At 45.6% G+C, this 23,881-nt stretch overlaps 1 protein-coding gene across 3 annotated transcripts in view; it reads right to left on the bottom strand.

The window, feature by feature from the left end:
- Positions 1-10,510: 10,510 nt before the first annotated feature.
- LCMT1 (leucine carboxyl methyltransferase 1) overlaps positions 10,511-23,881 on the bottom strand; it is a 66,457-nt gene continuing 53,086 nt past the window's right edge. For all 3 annotated transcript variants that reach the window (XM_001164891.5, XM_063796894.1, XM_001164817.5), the window contains 4 exons: positions 19,521-19,622; positions 17,933-18,024; positions 13,704-13,801; positions 10,511-10,738 (listed from right to left, as the gene is read on the bottom strand). In XM_001164891.5, coding sequence (XP_001164891.1) covers positions 10,716-10,738; positions 13,704-13,801; positions 17,933-18,024; positions 19,521-19,622 — 315 coding nt within the window. In that variant the 3' untranslated portion in view covers positions 10,511-10,715. The remainder of the gene's footprint in view (positions 10,739-13,703; positions 13,802-17,932; positions 18,025-19,520; positions 19,623-23,881) is intronic.

Genomic DNA, 23,881 nt, shown 5'->3' with positions numbered 1-23,881 from the left:
TCCTGCCTCAGCCTCTGGAGTAGCTGGGACTACAGGCATGTGCCACCATGCCCAGCTAATTTTTGTATTTTAGTAGAGACGGAGTTTCACCACGTTGGCCAGGATGGTCTCGATCTCTTGACCTCATGATCCGCCCACCTTGGCCTCCCAGAATGCTGGGATTACAGGCGTAAGCCACCACGCCCGGCCTAATTTTCTTTTTTTTTTTTTAAATAGAGACAGGGTTTCACCATGTTGGCCAGGCTGGTCTCGAACTCCTGACCTCAAGTGATCTGCCTGCTTTGGCCTCCTAAAGTGCTGGGATTACAGGCATGAGCCACTGCACCCAGCCAATAAGCTGCTTTTGTTAGGTGAATCCATGGCTTTCCCACATAAAGGTTGCCATACCTTACAGTAAGGCATATTTAACGGTCCTCCAAAAGAATGAAAGCTCCTTAAGGGCATATGTCATGTCTGTCTTGCTTATACAGTAGGTGCTTATCTTTCATTGAATAAAATAATAAAATAATGAAAGGAGCCAGGTGCGGTGGCTCACACCTGTAATCCCAGCACTTTGGGAGGCCAAGGAGGGCAGACTGCCTGAGGTCAGGAGTTCAAGACCACTCTGGCCAACATGGTGAAACCCTGTCTGTACTAAAAATACAAAAATTAGCTGGGTGTGGTGGCACACAGCTGTAATCCCAGCTACTCAGGAGGCTGAGGTAGGAGAATTGCTTGAACTTGGGAGGCAGAGGTTGCAGTGAGCTGAGATCATGCCATTGCACTCCAGCCTGGGCAACAGAGCAAGACTCCATCTCGAGGAAAAAAAAAAAAAATGAAAGGGTCAAGGAAGTTTGCATTTGGAGTGGGCTTTGAAGGTGGGCAGGGTTGCATGCATGAACTCTGGGGAAAGCACAGGCCAAGGAGAGAGGCTGGCATTAGATACAGCCTGGCGGCACCTGGTTTTTTGACTAGAAAATAAGACTACATGTAAGATGAGGCCCAATCACGGAGCATCTTCCTTGCCTTGTTAAGAGCTGGGCGTTCAGGCATTAAGCAAAGAGGCAGCTTTGACAGTCTTTGGTCACTGGAATGATGTGCTCAGGGCTTCAGGGGACAGGTTTGTGGTCTACAGGAATGCAGGAGGCTGAGAACAAAGGCCAAAAAGATTCTGTGTGAGACAGAAGAAGACTGAGTCTGGGTGGCAGCAGTACAGTAGAGACAGATATGATAAACACGCTGATTGAGGAAAAGGAACCGAACATGGCCTCCTAGCCAGTGAGGAGAACGAGGAGAAGCAAGGAGTCGATGACTCTGAGGATGCTGAGTGGAGTGGAGGTCCTGCTGGGAAGGAATTCAAAGCTCATTAAAGAAGAGCTATTTAGGGCCAGGCATGGTGGCTCATGCCTGTAATCCCAGCACTTTGGGAGGCCAAGGACGGTGGATCACCTGAGGTCAGGAGTTCGAGACCAACCTGGCCAACATGGCAAGACCTCATCTCTACTAAAAATGCAAAAATTAGCTGGATGTGGTGACTCATGCCTGTAATTCCAGCTACTCAGAGGTTGAGGCAAGAGAATCGCTTGAACCTGCGAGGTGGAGGCTGCAGTGAGCTGAGACTATACCACTGCACTCCAGCCTGGGTGACACAGCAAAACTCTGTCTCAAAAAAAAAAAAAAAGAAAAGAAAAGTTATTTAGGAGACGGGGAAAGATGTATTTGGTTTTAGAAATGTTGTTTGAGAAGCTGGTGAGTCACCTAAGAGGAGGTTAAGATAGGCTCCTGAGAATTCCATCTAGGAGACATCAGACTTTTCCCTCTGTTTGGTTAATTAGGGTTAAGATCCAGGTTTCAGGCTGGCCACGGTGGCTCACACCTGTAATCACAGCACTTTGGGAGGCCAAAGCGGGTGGATCGCCTGAGGTCAGGTGTTCGAGGCCAGCCTGGTCAACATGGAGAAACTCCATCTCTACTAAAAATACAAAAATTAGCTGGGCATGGTGGCGCTCGCCTGTAATCCCAGCTACTAGAGAGGCTGAGGTGGGAGGATTGCTTGAACCCAAGAGGCAGAGGTAGCAGTGAGCTGAGATTGTGCCACTGCACTCCACCCTGGGTGACAGAGCAGGACTCTGCCTCAAAGAAAAAAAGAAAAAAGATCAAGGTCTCAGATAAGCTTTGGAGTCTGAAGCCTATGGTGAGAACAGCTAGAGAGAAGATGAATAAGGAAACAGAGGACAGGAACAACACTGTGAACAAACTGGACCTAACAGACATGTGCAGGACACTCCACACACATGCAGCGAATGCATGTTTAATTAATACCAATTCTTCTCAAACTAATTCAAAAGAAAAAAGAAAAAGGAGGAAACACTTCCTAACTGATTCTATAAGCATGGCCCCAGTACCAAAGCTAGATGAAGACCCTGGAAGAAGATTACAGACTAATATCTCATATAAAGATTGAGGCCGGGTGTAGTTGCTCACGCCTGTAATCCCAGCAGCACTTTGGGAGGCCGAGGCAGGTGGATCATTTGAGATCAGGAGTTCAAGACCAGCCTAGCCAACATGGTGAAACCCCGTCTCTACTAAAAATACAAAAATTGGCCAGGCGTGGTGGCTCACGCCTGTAATCCCAGCACTTTGGGAGGCCAAGGCGGGTGGATCACTAGGTCAGGAGTTTGAGACCAGCCTGGCCAACATAGTGAAACCCCGTCTCTACTAAAAATACAAAAAATTAGCCAGGCGTGGGAGGGGGGGCGCCTGTAATTCCAGCTACTCAGGAGGCTGAGGCAGGAGAATCACTGGAACCCAGGAGGCAGAGGTTGCAGTGAGCCAAGATGGTGCCATTGCACTCCAGCCTGGGCGACAAAAGTGAAACTCCATCTCAAAAAAAAAAAATTAGCCGGGCGTGGTGGCACATGCCTGTAATCCCAGCTACTCAGGAGGCTGAGGCACGAGAATCGCTTGAACCTGGAAGGTGGAGGTTGCAGTGAACAAGATTGTGTCACTGCACTCCAGCCTGGGCAACAGAGCGAGACTCTGTCTCAAAAAAGAAAAGATCGTTACTAGGCTGGTTGTGGTGGCTCAAGCCTGTAATGCCAGTACTTTGGGAGGCTGAGGCAGGCAGATTGCTTGAGTTCAGGAGTTTGAGACCAGCCTGGGCGACATGGCGAAACCTCATCTCTACAGAAAAAATATCAAAAAAAGCCAGGCATGGTGGCAACATGCCTGTCATCCCAGCTACTGAAGAGGCTGAGGTGGAAAGATCACTTGAGCTGGGGAGTTGGAGGCTGCAGTGAGCCGTGATCAAGCCACTGAACTCCACGCTGAGCGACAGAGTGAGACCTTGTCTCAACAACAATAATAAAAAAGACGGATACAAAAATCCTCAACGAAAATTCTAGAAAACTGTCGCTCAGCGTGGAGTTCAGTGGCTTGATCACGGCTCACTGCAGCCTCCAACTCCCCAGCTCAAGTGATCTTTCCACCTCAGCCTCTTCAGTAGCTGGATGATAGGCATGTTGCCACCACGCCTGGCTTTTTTTGGTATTCTAGCAAACTGAACTCAGCAGTATATTAAAAGAATTATATGCCATGACCAAGTGGAATTATTCCTGGAGTGGCCCAATGTACAAAAATCAACCGATGTAATGTACCACATTAACCAAAGGGGGAAAAAAAACCACACACACACAATCATCTCAATTGATATAAACAAAAATTTGAGAACATTTATATCCTTTCATGATTAAAAAAGCACTCAACGAAATTAGAAATAGGAAATTAATTCAATATAATAAAGACTATTTATTTATGAGGCAGGATTTTGCTATGTTGTCCAGGCTGGAGGGCAGTGGCATGATCATTACTCACTGTAACCTCAAACTCCCGGGCTCAAGCTATCATCCTGCCTCAGCCTCCAAGTAGCTAGGTATGCACCACCATGCCCAGCTAACTTTTTAGTTTTTTGTAAACAAAGAGTCTTCCTATGTTGCCCAGACTGATCTCAAACTCCTGACCTCAAGCAATCCTCCCACCTCAGCCTCCCAAACTGCTGGGATTACAGGCAGGAGCCACCATACACAACCTGACCATATTAAAAAACCCATAGCTAATATCATACTCAACAATGAAACACTAAAAGCTTTTTCTCCAATAGCAGGCATAAGACAAGGATGTCCACTTTTTACTACTTCTATTCAATATCGTATTGAAGGTAGACAGAGAAATTGTGCAAGAAAAACAAAGAGAAGGCATCCAAAATGGCACAGAAGTAACATTATGTCTGTCATGATCTTATATATAAGAAATCCAGGCCGGGCATGGTGGCTCACGCCTATAATTCCAGCACCTTGGGAGGCTAAGGCAAGCAGATCACCTGAGGTCAGGAGTTCGAGACCAGTCTGGCCAACACGGTGAAACCCCGTCTCTACTGGAAATACAAAAATTAGCTGGGTGCGGTGTTGTGCACCTGTAGTCCCAGCTACTCGGGAGGCTGAGGCAGGAGAATCGCTTGAGCCTGGGAGGCGGAGGTTGCAGTGAGCAGAGATCGCACCATTGTACTCCAGCCTGGGCAACAAGAGCAAGACTCCATCTCAAAAAAAAAAAAAAAAGAAAAAGAAAAGAAAAGAAAAAAAGAACAAATATTGTTCTTTCGAAAGATTTCACGTACAGGAATATCTGAGAGATATTGCAGGTTTAGTTCCAGATCATCCCAATAAAGTGAATATCACATGAATTTTTTGGTTTCCCAGTGCATATAAATGTTATGTTTATGCTATACTGTATTCTATTACGTGTGCAATAGTATTATGTCTTTAAGATGTGCATGCCTTACTTTAAAAATACGTTATTGCTTTAAAAATGCTAATGATCATCTGAGCCTTCAGCAAGTCATCATCATTTGGCTGGTGGAGAGTCTTGCTTTGATGTTGATGGTTGCTGCCTGAGCAGGGTGGTGGTTACTGAAAGATCAGTGAATGGCTGTGCAGACAACAATGAAGTTTGCCTCATTGGTTGACTCTTCCTTTCCCGAAAGATTTCTGTAGCAAGAGAGGCTGTTTTACAGCATTTTATTCACAGTAGAACTTCTTTCAAAATTGGAGTCATTCCTTTTAAACTTTGCTGCTGCTTTATCAACTAAATTTGTGTAACATTTTAAATCCCTTATTGTCATTTCAACAATGTTCACAGCATCTTCAAGGATGTAGGAGTAGATTCTATCTCAAGAAACCACTTTCTCTGCTCATTCATAAGTAGCAATTCCTCATCCGTTGAAGTCTGATCATGAGATTGCAGCAATTCAGTCACATCTTTATGCTCCATTTCTAATTCTAGTTACCTTGCTATTTCCACCACATCTGCAATTCCTTCCTCTACTGAAGTCTTAAATGCCTCAAAATCATCCATGAGGGCTGGAATCAACTTCATCCAAACCCATTAAGGTTGATATTTCGACCTCCTCCCATGCATTACTTTTTTTTTTTTTTTTTTTTTTTTTTTTTTTTTTTTTTTTTTTTTTTTTTTTTGAGACGGAGTCTAGCTCTGTGGCCCAGGCTGGAGCACAATGGCGTGATCTCGGCTCACTGCAACCTCCGCCTCCCGGGCTCAAGCAATTCTCCTGCCTCAGCCTCCTCAATAGCTGGGATTACAGGCATGTCCCACCACACCCGGCTAATTTTTGCATTTTTAGTAGAGAGGGGGGTTTCACCATGTTGGCCAGGCTGGTCTTGAACTCCTGACCTCAAATGATTTGCCCATCTCGGCCTCCCAAAGTGCTGGGATTACAGGCATGAGCCACCGTGCTCAGCTACTAATGTTCTTAATGGCATCTAGAATGGTGAATCCTTTTCAGAAGGTTTCCAATGTACTTTACCCAGATCCATCAGAGAAATCACTACCTATGGTGGCTACAGCCTTACAAAATGTATTTCATTATTTTTTTTTTTTTTTTGAGATGGAGTCTCACTCTGTCGCCCAGGCTGGAGTGCAGTGGCGTGATCTTGGCTCACTGCAACCTCCACCTCCCGAGTTCAAGCGATTCTCCTGCCTCAGCCTCCCAAGTAGCTGGGACTACTGCCGCCCGCCACCGCGCCCGGTTAATTTATGTATTTTTAGTAGAGACGGGGTTTCACCATATTGGCCAGGCTGGTCTGGAACTCTTGACCTTGTGATCCACCCACCTCAGCCTCCCAAAGTGCTGGGATTACAAACGTGAGCCACTGCACCTGGCCTTACAAAATACATTTCTAAATAGTAAGACTTGAAAGTCAAAATTACTCCTTGATCCGTGGGGCTGCAGAATGAATGTTGTGTCAGCATGCATGAAAACAGCATTCATCGCCTTGCACATCTCTGTCAGAGTTCTTTGGTGACCAGGTGCACTGTCAATAAGCAATAATATTTTGAAAGTAATTTTTTTTCTCAGTAGTAGGTGTCAACAATGGCCTTAAAATACTCAGTAAACCACACCGTAATCAGATGTGCTGTCACCTGGGCTTTGTTGTTCCATTTCTATAGCACACAGATTTGGCACTTTTTTTTTTTTTTTTTTTGAGACAAGAGTCTCACTCTGTCACACAAACCGGAGTGCAGTGGCACAATCTTGCTTCAGTGCAACTTCCACCTCCCAGGTTCAAGCAATCCTCGTGCCTCAGCCTCCCAAGTAGCTGGGACTACAGGCATGCACCACCACACCCAGCCAATTTTTGTATTTTTTAGTAAAGATGGGGTTTCACCATGTTGGCTCGGCTAGTTTCGAACTCCTGGCCTCAAGCAATCCGCCTGCCTTGGCATGACCCACTGCACCCAGTGGATTTAGCATAATTCTTAAGGGCCCTAGGATTTTCAGAATGGTAAATAAGCACTGACCTTAACTTAATGTCACCAGCTGCATTTGATACTAGACACTAAGAAGTCAGGCTTTCCTATGAAGTTTTGAAGCCAGGCATTGAATTCTCCTCTCTAGCTTTGGAAGTCCTAGACGGCATCCTCTTGCAAGAGAAAGCTGTTTTGCCTACATTGAAAATCTGTTGTTTAGTGTAGCCACCTTCCTTCATCAATGATCTCAGCTGGATCTTCTGGACAACTTGCTTCAGTTTCTCCATCAGCACCTGCTGCTTCACCTTGCACTTTTATGTTATGGAGATGGCTTCTTTCCTTAAACCTCAGGAACCAACCTCTGCTAGCTTCCAACTTTTCTTCTGCAGCTTCCTCTCCTCTCTCAGCCATCACATAATTGAAGAGAGTTAGGGCCCTGCTCTCGATTAGGCTTTGGCTTAAGGGAAGGTTGTGGCTGGTTTGATCTTCTATACAGACCGCTCAAACTTTCTCCATATCGGTAATAATACAGTTTCGCTTTCTTATCATTCATGTGTTCACTGGAGTAGCACTTTTTCATTTCCTCCAAGAACTTTTCCTTTGCATTCACAACTTGGCTGTTTGGCACAAGAGGTCTAGCTTTCGGCCTATCTCAGTTTTTTTTTTTTTTTTTTTTTTTTTGAGATGGAGTCTCACTCTGTCACCCAGGCTGGAGTGCAGTGGTGCGATCTTGGCTCACTGCAACCTCTGCCTCCCAGGTTCAAGCGATTCTCCTGCCTCAAACTCCCAAGTAGCTGGGACTACAGGCGCCTGCCACCACACCAGGCTAATTTTTGTACTTTTAGTAGAGATGAGGTTTCACTATGTTGGCCAGGCTGGTCTCAAACTCCTGACCTCAGGTGATCCGCCCACCTCGGCCTCCCAAAGTGCTGGGATTACAGGCATGAGCCACCGCAGCCGACCCTATTTCAGCTTTTGACGTGCCTTCCTCACTAAGCTTAATCATTTCCAGCTTTGATTTAAAGTGAAAGGCATGTGACTCTTTGTGACTCTTCCTTTCACTTGAGCATGTAGAGGCCATTGTAGGGTTATTAACTGGCCTAATTTCAATATCAAATTTGGAATAGGACAGATGGGAGGATCACTTGAACCCGAGTTCAAGACCACCCCTGGCAACATAGGGAGACCCTGTCTCTACACAAAAATTTAAAAATAGCCAGGCTTGCTGGTGTGTGCCTGTGGTTCAGTTACTCAGGAGGCTGAGGAAGGAGGATCGCTTGAGCCCAAGGAGGTTGAGGCTGCAGAGAGCTATGACTGCACTACTGCACTCCAGCCTGGGAGACGGGGCAAGACCCTTTCTGAAAACAACAACAACAAAAAGTAAACATTGTGGGGCCAGGCGCGGCGGCTCACGCCTGTAATCCCAGCACTTTGGGAGTCCGAGGCAGGTGGATCACGAGGTCAGGAGATAGAGACCATCCTGGCTAACGTGGTGAAACTCCGTCTCTACTAAAAACACAAAAAAAATTAGCTGGGCATGGTGGCGGGCTCCTGTAGTCCCAGCTACTTGGGAAGCTGGGGCAGGAGAATGGCGTGAACCCGGGAGGCGGAGCTTGCAGTGAGCTGAGATCGCGCCACTGCACTCCAGGCTAGGTGACAGAGCAAGACTCCGTCTCAATAAAAAAAAGTAAACATTGTTTCTGCTAATGCTGTATATATACCAGAGTTCCCCCTTTCCTGTGGTTTTGTTTTCCAAGGTTTCAGTTACCTGAGGTCAGTTGAGGTCCAAAAATAAGTGAGTATAGCTAAGATATTTTCTTTTTTTCCAAGATGGAGTCTTGCTCTGTCATCCAGGCTGGAGTGCAGTGGCGCAATCTCGGTTCACTGCAACCTCTGCCTCCTGGGTTCAAGCAATTCTCCTGCCTTACAGATGCCTGCCACCAAGCCCGGATTTTTTTTTTTTTTTTTTGTATTTTTAGTAGAGACAGGGTTTCACCATGTTGGCCAGGCTGGTCTTGAACTCCTGACCTTGTGATCTGCCCATCTCAGCCTCCCAAAGAGCTGGAATTACAGGCGGGGGTGGGGGGGGGGTGTTTCACCATGTTGGCCAGGCTGGTCTCGAACTCCTGACTTCAGGATCCACCTGTCTTGGCCTCCCCAAGTGCTGGGATTACAGGCGTGCACCACTGTACTCGGCCAGTTAAGATATCTTCAAAGACCACATTCACATAACCTTAACATATTGCTATAGTTGTTCTTTATTAAATTGTTGCTAGTCTTACTGCACCTAATTTATACATTTTATCACAGGTATTTATTGATAGGAACACATCCCATCAACTGGCATGCCACTAGAGGTGCAGGGCCCACACTCTAGGGGACACTGATTTAAGGATTCTGAATGGTAGAAGAGGGGCTGTTACCTCTCCAGCAGAGGAGAGCGCTGGGGACTTCTGCAGTGCCACCCTGCACATGCAGGTTCAGGCTCGCTGCGCCAGTCACATAACTTAAGAAGTCCCTGTAGACAAGGTCTACCCATCACTCAGGGAGTTCAGCAGACAGGTATGGGACAAGCCTTATGTTTCTGAAATATGAGGTCATCACTCAGGGGCCCTATGAACCTGTCTCATAACTGCATTGACTTCCAGTTGTGGCTGTAAGTTTAAGCCCCCAACTTGGTGGCTCAAAACACCACAGATCAGTCTGGGCACAGTGGCTCATGCCTGTAATCCCAGCACTTTGGGAGGCCAAGACGGCCGGATCACTTGAGGTCAGGAGTTCGTGACCAGCCTGGCCAACATGGTGAAACTCTGTCTCCACTAAAAATACAAAAATTAGACAGGCATGATGGTATGCACCTGTAATCCCAGCTACTTGGGAGGCTGAGGTGGAAGAATCACTTGAACCCGGGAGGCAGAGGGTGCAGTGAGCCGAGATCGCGCCACTGCACTCCAAGCCTGGGCAACAGAGCAAGACTCCATCTCAAAAAAAGAAAAAAAAAACAAAAAACCACCACCACAGATGTATTCTCTTACGGCTCTGGAGGTGAGAAATCTGAAATCAATTTCTCTGGGCTAACATCAAGGTGTTGGCAGGCAGTTCCAGCTGGAGGCCGAGGGAGGGTCTGCTGCTATTGCCCTAGGTAGCATCCCCTGGTTGCCCCTGCTTCTTGTCTGGGCCCCTCTGACTCTGACGCCTCGTCTGTCCCTCTCATGAGGACCCCGTGATCCTATCAGACCCACCTGGATAACCCAGGACCACCTCTTCATCTCAAAGCCCTAATCCCATTTGCAAAGCCCCTTTGCCACAGAAGGTAACACACACTCACAGGTTCTGGGGATCAGGACATGGACACTTTAGGGGCCATTCTTCAGCCTGCCACCATGACCAAGATGAAGGAGGCAAATGAGCAGGCCAGTGTGGCCAGGGCGGAGACAGGAGCCCGAGAAGAGCACTAGCCTCACATCTGGTGGAGGACAGGGGTCAGGGAGTGAGGCACAATGTCATGTGCTGCAACAAACAGCATGTGAGGGAGTAGATCCTAAAATGGACTCAAGGTCATGGGCCGGGTGTGACTCACAGGGAGTAAGCCAAGGTCAAAGCAGACTTGGGGTCCTTGGCTTTAGCTAACACAGAGGTGAACCCTGGCCCGCCCAAGCCATGGGGCACGGAACGAGCAGCGGCAGCCAGCAGAGGTCCAACCACAGGCGACTGGCGGCAAGTGAGATTTATTTAAACAACGACATGTCAACAGGAACAGGAAGAGGAACATGTGCGACCACTGCAGTGACCGAGGCTTCTCAAGAGTGTGGGATGAGGCCTGCGGACGAGGCCCGCCCACCGCTCAGGGAGCTTGCAGGTCTCCTCCAGGAGGGCAAGTGGCTTCGGCTTCTGGCTCGGCATAAGCCTTCGACAGATTAATAAGTTATCTCCTTCAGCCCTGAGGGGAGAGACACACAGACACCATTAGGAGACTCTGGTGGCCAGGAGCAGAGGCCGCTAGAGGACCCCCAGTGACCGGCTCAGGGGCACCAGCCACACTGCTGACCACTGTGGCACCGCCCTCCTGCTACATAAAATGAGGTTTCGCAAGGAAACAAAAGGTTGGGCAAGACTGTGTTTATGGGTGGTTTTAAAAGGATTAAGAAAGCATTATAACAGTTTATGGACTGTCTGCAGTTAACGCCAAAAATCTACCCTTTATGTGCTGAACTTTGAGCAAAGGCAGATACGGATCCTCCACACACACAGACAAGCACTGATGTCCCAAAGCAGCCACGGGTCAGTGGGGACAAAGTAAATTCCTGACATTAAAATGCTCAATATATTGTTCCTTTGTGAGAACTAGAGTTCACTTAAAAGTATTACAAATAACCTACATTTCCAAAAATATGGAAAAATTAATTCAGCCATAGTGACATAATACAATATTATAAAGCCATTACAATTATGCTCATTGAGCATTTTTAATTGCCAGGGGGAAATGCTAATGTTATAACATTAAATTGAAAACACTTGAAATCAAAGTTGCATAAATATAAAAATTCAACTCTTATTATAAAAACAAACAAAACACTATTTAGAAATAGAGGGGAAGGGAAAAGTCACAAGAGGTCATCTCTGACTGACAGGCATACAGGTGGATTTTCTTAGTCATACTTTTTAGAAGCTTTTAAGTTTCCTACTAAGAAGTATTTTTTAATGTAATTAAGAGGAGGATAACATACAAATACCCCAATAAGTGACTTTTTTTTTTTCTGGAGACAAGAGTCGCGCTCTGTTGCCCAGGCTGGAGTGCAGTGGTGCCATCTCAGCTCACCGCAACTTCTGCCTCCCGGGTTCAAGAGATTCTCCTGCCTCAGCCTCCCAAGTAGCTGGGACTACAGGCATGTGCCACCACGCCCAGCTAAATTTTGTATTTTTAGTAGAGACGGGATTTCACCATGTTGGCCAGGCTGGTTTCGAACTCCTGACCTCAGGTGATCTGCCTGCCTTAGCCTCCCAAAGTGCTGGGATTACAGGCATGAGCCACTGTGCTCAGTTCACAATAAATGACTTTAAATCCAAAACGAATGTGAAGGCCAGGCACAATGGCTCATGCCTATAATCCCAGCACTTTGGGAGGCCGAGCCAGGCAGATCACTTAAGGTCAGGAGTTCGAGACCAGCCTGGCCAACATGGTGAAACCCCATCTCTACCAAAAATACAGAAATTAGCTGGACATGGTGGTGGACGCCTGTAATCCCAGCTACTCAGGAGGCTGAGGCAGGAGAATCACTTGAACCCAGGAGGCGGAGGTTGCAGTGAGACGAGATCATGCTACTGCACTCCAGCCTGGACAATGAGCAAGACTCCATCTCAAAAAAAGAAAAAAAAAAAAAAGCCAAACAAAAACAAAAACAAAAACCAAACAAAACAAATGTGAAAGGATTGTGTGGGCTGAGCTGCATAGCTAGGCAAATCTGTGTGGAATGACAAGTCCAAAGGGGCTGATTATCAGTCTCATGTCAACCTGGAATTTTTGCACAGGGAATGGTCCTTGCCTCTGTCAAGTTCTGTTTCGGATCAGCTGCCCGCTTGTGACTGCATGTCATGTGGATTACATCTGCGGGAAGCTTGAAGGGCAGCTATTCCATTGAAGGCCGGAACTGGGATCTAAAGTGGCCTCCATCGGGCTGGAGAGACACTCAAAGCCTAACCACTGGGGGAGGCAAGCCCAGCAGGGGGCAGCTGAAAAGGAGCTGGACGAGGATGAAGGTAACAAGAAAGAGAGATAGATCCACGCCTGTTCTCCGTGGCCCTACTCGGCCACAGACAGGCATGTGCACCTTAATGAGACGAGGGAAAATTCAGCCCCTAGCTGCATGGGTTTGTAAGCAAGATGTAATGATCTGTGTGTTTAACATCCAGTGAACCTGGTTGTAAGTGGATGGAAAAGACAAACGCCGGTTACTTTTCTGGAGATTTTTAAACTCTCAAGCTCTTTTACCTTCCAGCTGTGGGAACTCCACAGTACATCTCTCAAGGGTTGTTTTGGGCTACAAGGCTTGAACAGTTCTCTTGGTTTTTGTGCTATAAAAGCACAAAAGATATAACAGCAAGTTCTCTGGATATGCTCACGGATACATGTACATCATCCTCTAGTTCTTTCTGGGCCCAAAGTTCCAAATACATCTTTCATTTTGGGAAGAAGAAAAGTTCCGGCCAGGCGCAGTGGCTCATGCCTGTAATCCCAGCACTTTGGGAAGCTGAGGCAAGAGGATTGCTTGAGGCCAGGAATTCTTTATTTATTTATTTATTTTTTGAGACAGGGTTTCGCTCTTCTTGCCCGGGCTGGAGTGCAATGGTGCAGTCTCGGCTCACTGCAACCTCCACCTCCCAGGTACAAGTGATTCTCCTGCCTCAGCCTCCCAAGTAGCTGGGATTACAGGCGCCTGCCACCACGCCTGGCTATTTTTTTTTTTTTTTTTTTTTGTATTTTTAGTAGAGACGGGGTTTCATCATGTTGGCCAGGCTGGTCTCAAACTCCTGACCTCAAGTGATCTGCCCACCTCAGCCTCCCAAAGTGCTGGGATTACAGGCGTGAGACCCCGCGCCCAGCCTACTTGAGGCTAGGAATTCAAGACCAGCCTTAGAGAGACCTCTACAGAAAATCAGCCAGGCTCCTGTAGTCCCAGCTACTCAGGAGGCAGGAGGATCACTTGAGCCCGGGAATTGAAGGCTGCAATGAGCTATGACCGTGCCACTGCACTCTAGCCTGGGTGACAGAGCGAGACCCTGTCTCAAAACAAGAAGGGACAGAGAGAGAAAGAGGGAAGACAAAAAAAGGAAAGAGAAAGGGAAAGAATAGGAAAAAGAAAAGTTCACTATTTCCAGGTCAAGGCAAGAAAAGTACAATCACGCACCAAGCTCATTTCCTCCTTTGGTTGCCCAGCAAAGGCAGTAATGCCGCATGAGCTGCTCCAGCAGCTCCATTTCATCCAGGAATTCAAGTGATTCTATCCTGTGGAAAGAATTAAAATAGAACGATGCAAGTGTCTGCATTGAAAATGAAGATCATGGCCCATAGCTACGGATATGAAAAAATGTTTATGATAGATTAAGTGGAAAGAAGGCGGCTATAAAATAGTAATTATGGTGTGGCTCCATTTTAATGTCTTTTCACTGAAAAGAAGAAAAAATACCATAAACAAAGTCAAAATACAAATGCCAAACTAGAAACATATATTTGCAATTCAAGTGGCAAAGGGCTGAGTTCCTCATTATATAAAGAGCTGTTAAACTTCAGTAAGAAAAACTAGTGGCAACTGGAGGAGACAGGCAGAGTAAATTGAAGCAGATTCATACTGTCAAAACAGGACACTATGCAGCCATTTTTAAAAATGGGGTAGGTCCATACGTATTAATATGCAATAACCTCCAAGACATATATATCATGGAATTTAAAAAGCAAGTTGCGTAATTTAAAAAGCAAGTAATGTGCACATTACACCACTCTCTATGTAAAGAAAAAGTGAGACAAATTTGTCTGTATATGTACAGACTTTTGGAAAATACAGAAGAAACTAGAAATGGTAGTTGTCTCTTAAGAGAGAAGGTAGTAGACCAGTAGTGAGGAGGGTTGTTTTTACTCTATACTACTTCATTTTGGTTTTGTAAAAAATTATATGCATGTATGACTTTTCCAAAAAAGCCTTTTAAATGTAAACTTTTAAACATACATACACAGGTTGGGTGAAGTGCCTCACGCCTGTAATCCCAGCACTTTGGGAGGCCATGGTGGGTGGATCTCCTGAGGTCAGGAGTTCGAGACCAGCCTGGCCAACATGGTGAAACCCCATCTCTACTAAAAATACAAAAATTAGCCTGGCGTGGTGGTGCCCACCTGTAGTCACAGCTATTTGGGAGGCTGAGGCAGGAGAATTGCTTGAACCTGGGAGGCAGAGGTTGCTGTAAGCAGAGATCGCGCCACTGTACTCCAGCCTTGGTGACAGAGCGAGACTCGGTCTCAAAAAAATAAAAATAAATAACTATATACACACACAGAGAAACATGCACAAACATATGGAAATAGCTTTTTAAAAAAGTTTCTGTTTGCCAGGAGCAGTGGCTCACACCTCTAATGCCAGAGCTTTGGGAGGCCAAGGTGGGAGAATCACTTGAGGCCCAGAGTTTGAGACCAGCCTAGGCAACATAGCAAGACTCCATCTCTATCAAAAACAAAAACAAAAAAAAAAAAGTTTCTGTCAAAATAGGTACACACTATGGAGGAAAAGTCCAGCATTTTCAAAAAGTATACAGAATAAAATAAAAAAAGAAACAGGATCCATATTCCTACTACTCACAATAGCCACTGCTAACATATGAATCCTGCCAGTTGCCCAGGCCTTGTCTGTTATATGTGTGCACGTACACCCAGGTGTGAACACGTGTGTGTCTGTGCATGTTTCTGTATTTGTGAGTTCATTCCCGTCCTGGTGTGCAGGCTTCAGGACCAAATCTGAAGTAAGAATGACTACACATAAAGTAATGTGGTTGTTTCCCAAGTCATTCTACCAGGAGACATCCAAAGCAGATCTGATACCAAGTTCTAGAAAAATCCAGTACCATACTGAAGGCTCCAGGATGGTTATTACCAAGAACAGCTATCAGGAGACACTACTAATTATTAAGCTGTTCACTAGAATGAGCGCTCCCAAGGGCAGGAATGTCTTTTGTCCTGTTTTGATCATTGCTGTATCTCTGGTGCTTAGAAAAGTGCCAGGCACACAGCAGACACTCAACTCAGCATTTGTTCAATGAACAGGCTCGCCTTAGACTTCCTATTATACTCCACAGTTTCCGGCAAAAGCAGATATAAACTACGTGGCATTCACAGAGCTGGAAAGGCTGTTCGGCCTGGCATAGACAAAGGCCTTCCAATCTCCTTACCCGCCACCCCCGTGAGGGTTACACGCTGCTATCTACAGAAGGTCCTGGAAACATGAGACAAATGACTGCCTGGAGGCAAGAGACTTTCCTTGTGGTTGATGCTAGTCAGAGGCTCCTTTCTGGGCATCTAGAAGCAGTGCCAGAACATCCCCATTTCAGGGGCCAGATCAGGGATGTTCAAAACAGTCATCTTGACATGTAGCAAATGAAAACCAGCCTGTGGGGAAGGATGCTTCTGGAAGAATCCAGGAAGCATTGACCTGATCACGTGGAGACAGCACTTTCTCAAACCTCTAGGCTTTCATTGCCAATTATTCATGTACATATTTGGGAAAAACAGTGATATGCCTAAATGTTAATAAGTTATATGGAAAAGCAAAGCCAAAATTCTTCTCATGATCTTGTAAGAGACCAAAGGCTATTGATCTTAGGTCTCCAAAGGCAAGAAGGAAGCACGAATCAGGAAGCACAGAGTGATTACAAAAAAAAGAGCTGAAGTGCGCACTAGCACTGTACACAGATGCACGTTGGTGATGTTCTCTCCAGTGTTGTTTATAACAGGCAAATGAAAACATGATGAATAAACAAGACACCGCAACTAAATGCCCAGCTACAGACATTTTTAATTACTTAAAAATTATCATCAATATACTGTATCTGCGTAAATCAATATAAATACTATGTACCCTGTTTTTTTTTTTTTTTTTTGAGACAGAGTTTCACTCTTGTTGCCCAGGCCAGAGTACAATGGTGCTACCTCGGCTCACTGCAACCTCCGCCTCCCAGGTTCAAGCAATTCTCCTGCCTCAGCCTCCCAAGTAACTGGGATTACAGGCGCCCGCCACCATGCCCAGCTAATTTTTTGTATTTTTAGTAGAGACAGGGTTTCACCATGTTGGCCAGGCTGGTATCGAACTCCTAACCTCAGGTGATCCACCTGCCTTGGGCTCCCAAAGTGCTGGGATTACAGGTGTGAGCCACCGCACCTGGCCCTATGTACCCTTAAATGGGATACGGCAGCCCTCAATATTTTGATATGTAAAGGCAAATACAATCTATTGTTTTCAAAAAGGATGGTGGTTTACAGACCAGTATGTGTAGTATGAATCCACAGATTCAAAAAACAGAAATCTATGTATCAATAAATATTTATCTATCTATCTAGGAAAAGAATATTCCCCAATATGTTAAGAACTGCTACCTCCCAGGTGTGACTACAGAACGGACAACTACTTTATACTTCATGCACTTTAGAATGCTTGAGGAACTTTTTAGAACAACAAGCATAGATTTCCTTTATAATGGGGAGAAAAGTCCATTTAAAAACCCTCCAGCCCCTTATACGTCCTTGAACAACGTCGTTTTCCTCCCTCTCCAAAGCAGGGATTATGTAAAATTTCCACTGCCAAGGTTGCTCTGGGAGTTTTCCAGGTGTCATTGCTTGTTTTCACTAAAATAATCAGTTTGGGCATAAGCCCTATCTCAGCTAATAGCTAATGAGTTACTTTCAAGCTGCTATCAGTGTTTAACTTGTTTCAAAATAGGTCTAGTTAGGGTCTTGTTTTTTGGGGGTTTTTTTTGTTTGTTTGTTTGTTTTTTTGAGAAGCAGTCTTGCTCTGTCGCACAGGCTGGATACAATTGCACATCTCAGCTCACTGCAACCTCTGCCTCTTGGATTCAAGTAATTCTCCTGCTTCAGCCTCCCTAGTAGCTGGGATTACAGATGTGTGCCACCACACCCAGCTAATTTTTGTATTTTTATTTATTTTTGGAGACAAGAGTTTTGCTCTTTTGCCCAGGCTGGAGTGAAGCGGCACGATCTCAGTTCACTGCAACCTCTGCCCCCGCCGCCAGGTTTAAGTGATTCTCCCGGCTCAGCCTCCCAAGTAGTTGGCATTATAAATGTGCACCACCCTGCCTGGCTAATTTTTGTATTTTTAGTAGAGACGAGGTTTCACCATGTTGGCCAGGCCGGTCTTGAACTCCTGACCTGACCTCAAGTGATCTGCCCGCCTATGCCTCCCAAAGTGCTGGGATTACAGGTGTGAGCCACTGTGCCTGGCCTTGTTTTTTATTTGTTTGTTTTTTGTTTTTTAATGAAATCTCCACATATTGTTCTGTTTTTCTGCATGAAAGAATACAGGCAATCATGCCTTGAGTTCACAACAAATGCCCATCAAGCTGACGCTCGCCAACCCCATACCTGCTCACTTCAGCTCGAGGTAACCTGTTGTACAACTCCATCATGTCGACGGCCGATGCTGTTTCCCACCCATTCGACAGGAGCCGTTCTTTCTAAAATGTGCAACGAAGAGAAATGGAGAACTAGAGAACTACCAGGCACCGGCTTACAAATCTAAGACACTATTTTGTTTTAAAGAGACAAGGTCTCATTCTGTTGCCCAGGCTGAAGTGCAGTGATGTGATCACAGCTCACTGCAGCCTTGACCCACCGGGCTCAAGCGATCCTCCCCGCTCTGCCGCCCAAGGTGCTGGGATGAGAGGTGTGAACCAGTGTGCCTGGTACTGAAATGCTCTTAAGCACACCAGACCTCCTCTGAGACGACTCCTTTCTCAAAAGCCCATCCTAGACCCTAATACCTTCTTTTAACTTTCCAACTTTCCATAGTGAACAAGCATTGTTATAATGGGGGGAAGTTCACTAAAGTACTTCCAAAGAGAAATAAAGGAAGAACTTTTCTATGAGTGACAGTTTTTTAAAGCACTCTAATTGTTATGTGACAAAAGATATGTAAAAATGAACCTATTTATTTATTTAACTTTTTTTTGAGACGGAGGCTCACTCTGTTGCCCAGGCCGGAGTACAGTAGTTTGATTTTGGCTCACTGCAACCTCCATCTCCCAGGTTCAAGCAAATCTCCTGCCTCAGTCTCCCAAGTAGCTGGGATTACAGGTGTGCACCACCACACCCGGCTAATTTTTGTATTTTTAGTAGAGATGGGGTTTCACCATGTTGGCCAGGCTAGTGTCGAACTCCTGAACTCAGGTGATCCGCCCGCCTCAGCATCCCAAAGTGCTGGGATTATAGGTGTGAGCCACCGCGCCCGCCCAAAAAAATGAACCTATTTATATGGGGGCGGGGTGGGAGGTGTTATGAGAAAAAATAAATGACTTTTTTAAAGGGAGGGGGCATTAACATAGAGTCAAAGAGGTTTAAGGGACATATCAATCACCTGCAAAGTGTGGACAATGTTTAAATCCTGATTCAAACACATCAACTATAAAAAAAAGGTTTTTTAAACAACTGGGGAAACTGAACATGAACTGGGCATTAAATGCTATGAAGGAGTTGTCAACTTGTATGATCTGTGAAATGGTATTATCATCATCCTGGGAGAAGAAAGTCCTTACTGGAAGGTGATTCACATGTGTATTTAGGGGTGAAGTCATGTGCTGTCTGGGATTTGCCTGAAAACATTCCAACATCTACAAAAAAATTGTGGGGGAATATAGGAAATATCACTGATAATATAAGAAATACTGAAGTTAGGTGATGAGACGTGTGTGTTTATTTTACCATTCCCTCTACCTTTATGTTTGTTTGAAAATTTGCGTAATACAAAGTCAAAATAATAGGGTGTAGGAAATGTGATGGTGAAGCAGGACTTGTCTTCCCAGCATCATGAACTAGCGGCCCACATGGAGGCTCAGCAGCCTGTGCTGGCAGGCACTGAACAGGGCTTCTCCATGATCATATCTGCAAAGAAAGACCTTTATATATCTTGGTTGACTAAGGGTCCAAATGGATATCCCAGTCCCTGCTCTCTGACCTGTGACTCTAATGACTTGCAGGTCTCCACTCCCGCCAGGTCACACTGGCGTCTCCGCAGGTTTTCAATCATGATCTGCCCAAACCGATCACCCATGTTCACCTAGGAGGGAAAGAGAAGGTAAGATATTACTCTAAGGGTTTCCTAAATATGCAAAATAAAACATCATTCATCCTATTTTTAAGCAGCCGAGGCTGACGCTTGATGACGCACACCCAGCATAGGAAAAGGACTGAGGGGCGGGCACCAGCACGGTGCTGGCGGGAGCATAAACTTGGGTAGCCCTGGAAGGGAAACTGGGCAGGATACAACCATTTTAAATGCTCAACTTGTGATCCACCAATTCCACCAAAAGCAATCTATCCTACAGACACACTCCCACATGGCTAAGATGCAAGAATGTTTACCACAGCATTAGGTATAATAGGAAGAATCTGGAAATAACTCCTGGCATGTTTGTATAATGAAATTATATATAGCCATGAAAACAGAGAAGACAGATATAGACATGAAACGACCTCTAGGGTAAACTCTTGAAAAGTGAAGTACAGAGGAATATGGATAGTATGAGCCCATCTGTCTTCAAGGAAAAAAAGAATCTCTCTATGTACACAGAAAAATTCTGGAATGTGGCAGCCTTGCTTCCCAGATTAGAGGACCAAAGTCTGGGGCAGGAGAGAGATTTACTTTTCCTTGTCTACCCTGTTCTATTTTTAATTTTTGTACTCTACATGTGGTATTACTTTTTAAATTACAAAAACTAATCTAAAAAACCCAAAATTATATATGAAAAAGGCCAGGAAACAATATTAGTGTACACCATTGTAGTATATACACTATTGCTTTTTCAAAAACTCACTTTAGGCCAGGCATGGTGGCCATGTCTGTAATCTCAACACTTTGGGAGGCTGAGGCGGGTGGATCACTTGAGGCCAGGAATTCAATACCAGCCTGGCCAACATGGTGAAACTCCATCCCCACTAAAAATACAAAAATCAGCCAGGCGCAGTGGCACGTGCCTGTTATCCCAGCTACTCAGGAGGCTGAGGCGGGAGAATCACTTGAACCCAGGAGGCAGAGGCTGCGATTGCGCAACTGCACTCCAGCCTGGATGACAGAGCGAGACTCTGTCTCAAAAAAAAAAGGCTGGGTGAGGTAGCTCACGCCTATAATCCCAGCACTTTGGGAGGCCGAGGCGGGCGGATCACTTGAGGTCAGGAGTTTGAGACCAGCCTGGCCAACATGGTGAAACCCTGTCTCTATTAAAAATACAAAATTAGCTAGGAATAGTGGCACACGCCTGTAATCCCAGTTACTCAGGAGGCTGAGGCAGGAGAATCTCTTGAACCTGGGAGGTGGAGGTTGCAATGAGCCAAGATCGTGCCACTGCACTCCAGCCTGGGTGACAGAGTAAGACTCCATCTCAAAACATAAATAAATAAATAAGTTAATATATGTAAAATTCATAGAATAGTCCCTGCTATATAGTAAGCAAAATCTAAGAATTTGCTACCACTGCTTTAGAATTATTATTGAAATTATTATCATCCATGTAGCTTTGTCATCTTAAACTACTAATTAGGCAACAAGCTGAGCATGGTGGCTGATGCCTGTAGTCCCAGGGCTTTGGGAGACTGGGGTTGGAGAACTGCTTGAGGCCAGGAGTTTGAGACCAGCCCGGACAACATAGCAAGACCCTGTCTCTACCAAAAAAATAAAGTCAAGAGTGGTGGTGTGCACCTACAGTCCTAACTAATGGGAGACTAAGGTGGGAGGATCACTTGAACCTGGGAGCTCAAGACTGCAGTGAGCTATGACGGCACCACTGCACTCCAGCCTGGGCGACAGAACGAGACCCTGTCTCTAAAAAAACAAAAGACCAAAAAAAAGGAAAAGCAAACAATGTAAAGCATGTCAGCAATTAATACATGGTTTGTGAGGGTGCTGGTCATTTTGCGTTTGTTAGGAAACCACTGAATTAACTTAAATGTTCATTATTCACCAGGTGAGGGTGGTGGGTGGGGGCAGAACCAGTCTAGGGACAGCTATGGACAACATTTTGATAACTGGCACATTCCCAGGCTTGCTCCAAAGTGACAAGATCTCTGGTCAGAATTCACTGAATCCATCATCTCTCATATGATGTTGAATAAACACTTGTTCAACAAAAGAATACACAAACTAAGGAAAGTGAAAGCAGCAGTACAAATCCAAAACATGTGGAGTATGGACAGTGGAATGCTTCCCCAGATGTGGTTATCCTGAAAGCAAAGATGGGTCTCCAGGATTTATTCACATCAAAAGAAAAGACCAGTGAGGCCAGCTTCCATTACATCCATCCATCAGGATGCAAGACAGAGTCTGAGGAGCGCTCCCAATTAAAGAGAGGGAAGGATGCAAAATCAACCAATCGAGAACCATCTACACAGGAACCTGGGCAGGAAAGGACCTGGGGAGGAGGCTGAGAGACCAAGGGCTAGCCCTAGATCTGTCCATAATTACGTGACACTGGGCAAGTCCCCTGATGGCTCTTATGTGTGATAAAATAAAAAAGAAAAGGAGATTTAAAAAATAAAACTGACCAACCTGGGCAACATGGCGAAACCCTGTCCCTACAAAAAAAATTTAAAAATTAGCTGGGCATGGTGGTGTGCACCTGTGATCCCAGCTACTTGGGAGGATGACCTGGCAGGATCATCTGAGCCCACGGTCGAGGTTGCAGTAAGCCATCATCCCCACCAATGCACTCCAGCCTGGGTGATACAGTGAGACCCTATCTCAAACAAACAAATAAATAAAAAGCAATAAACAATAAAAATAGTGAGCATGTATCAGTGCTTATGATGTGATAAGCCACTGACCATCATCTCAGGAATCCCCATAATAATCTGGAGAGTGGGTATTTCTTTCTTTCTTTTTTTTTTTTTTTTTTTTTGAGATGGCGTCTCGCTCGGTCACTCAGGCTGGAGTGTAGTGGTGCAGTCTCGGCTCACTGCAACGTCCGCCTCCCTGGTTCAAGCGATTCTCCTGCCTCAGCCTCCCAAGTAGCTGGGATTATAGGTGTCCGCCACCATGCCTGGCTAATTTTTGTATTTTTTGTAGAGACAGGGTTTCACCATGTTGGCCAGTCTGGTCTCAAAACTCCTGACCTCAGGAGATCTGCCCTCCTCGGCCTCCCTAAAGTGCTGGGATCACAGGCGTGAGCCACCGCACCCACCCAGTTCAAAACAAAGAACTGGGGCTCAGAGAGAACAAAAAATAGCTGATGCTTACTTACAGTTGGGCAACACTGTCAGTGCTTTTGAATACATTAACTCATTTATATCTCACAACAATGCTATGAAGTAGGGACTATTCTTTTCAGATGAAGAAACAGGCACAGAGGGTCAGCCGGGCATGGTGGCTCATGCCTGTAATCCCAGCACTTTGGGTGGCCGAGACGGGCAGATCACTTGAGGTCATGAGTTCGAGACCAGCCTGGCCAAAATGGTGAAACCCCATCTCTACTAAAAATACAAAATTAGCTGGGTGTGATGGTGCACGCCTGTGATCCCAGCTACTTGGAAGGCTGAGGCAGGAGAATCGCTTGAACCCAGGAGGCGGAGGTTGCAGTGAGCCGAGAGTGTGCTGTTGCACTCCAGCCTGGGCAATAAGAGTGAAACTCTGGCTCAAAAAGGAAAAAAAAAAAAAAAGAAAAGAAAGAAAGAAACAGGCACAGAGGGGTTATGTAACTTGCCCAGGTCACACAGCAGGAACGCCCACCTCCAGAGAATGGACTCCCAATCACTAAGCTGTGCTGCCTAAGGTCACATAGCTGAGAGCACAAGCCAGGGCCAGGATTCAACCCCAAGCTATTCCAAAGCTCTAAAGCAGAACTTTTTCTGCAATAAATCAGAAGAAGTAAACAGGCAGCTGGTAAATCATACATGGTAATTTTAGAAATTAGAATATTTTACATTAAAATCCTGAATTTCCAACTTCTTTCAAAAATCAGGAGTTCTGGCAGCTCTAGGCTCACATGCCTACATGATAACAACTGGCTGTAAATGGGCAGTGGCCACTCCTGTGAGATGGGACGTAGGTGCTCCGTTTCACCACAGTCCCCAAACCCTACACTATTACACCGGCTGACTTCCTCCACTGACCCCACCTGCCTGTCCCTGACAGCATCTGAGTTGCTACCCCGAAATGCTGGTAGCTAAAATCCCCTTCCTCATGTTCTATGACTCCATGGTACATGTAATGATAAAAATAAGAACTTGAAAATCTTTTGTAAAGGCTAAGACAGAAGTTCTAATAACTGGCTAAAAGTCTGCAGGAGGTCAAGAGGTCAGGAGTACTAAGATTGCTGGTTGGTGAAT

Source organism: Pan troglodytes, chromosome 18, assembly GCF_028858775.2.
Source record: "Pan troglodytes isolate AG18354 chromosome 18, NHGRI_mPanTro3-v2.0_pri, whole genome shotgun sequence".
Lineage (NCBI taxonomy): Eukaryota > Metazoa > Chordata > Mammalia > Primates > Hominidae > Pan > Pan troglodytes.
Note: the sequence above shows the minus strand (reverse complement) of the source record. Positions and strands in the feature narration are given on the sequence as shown.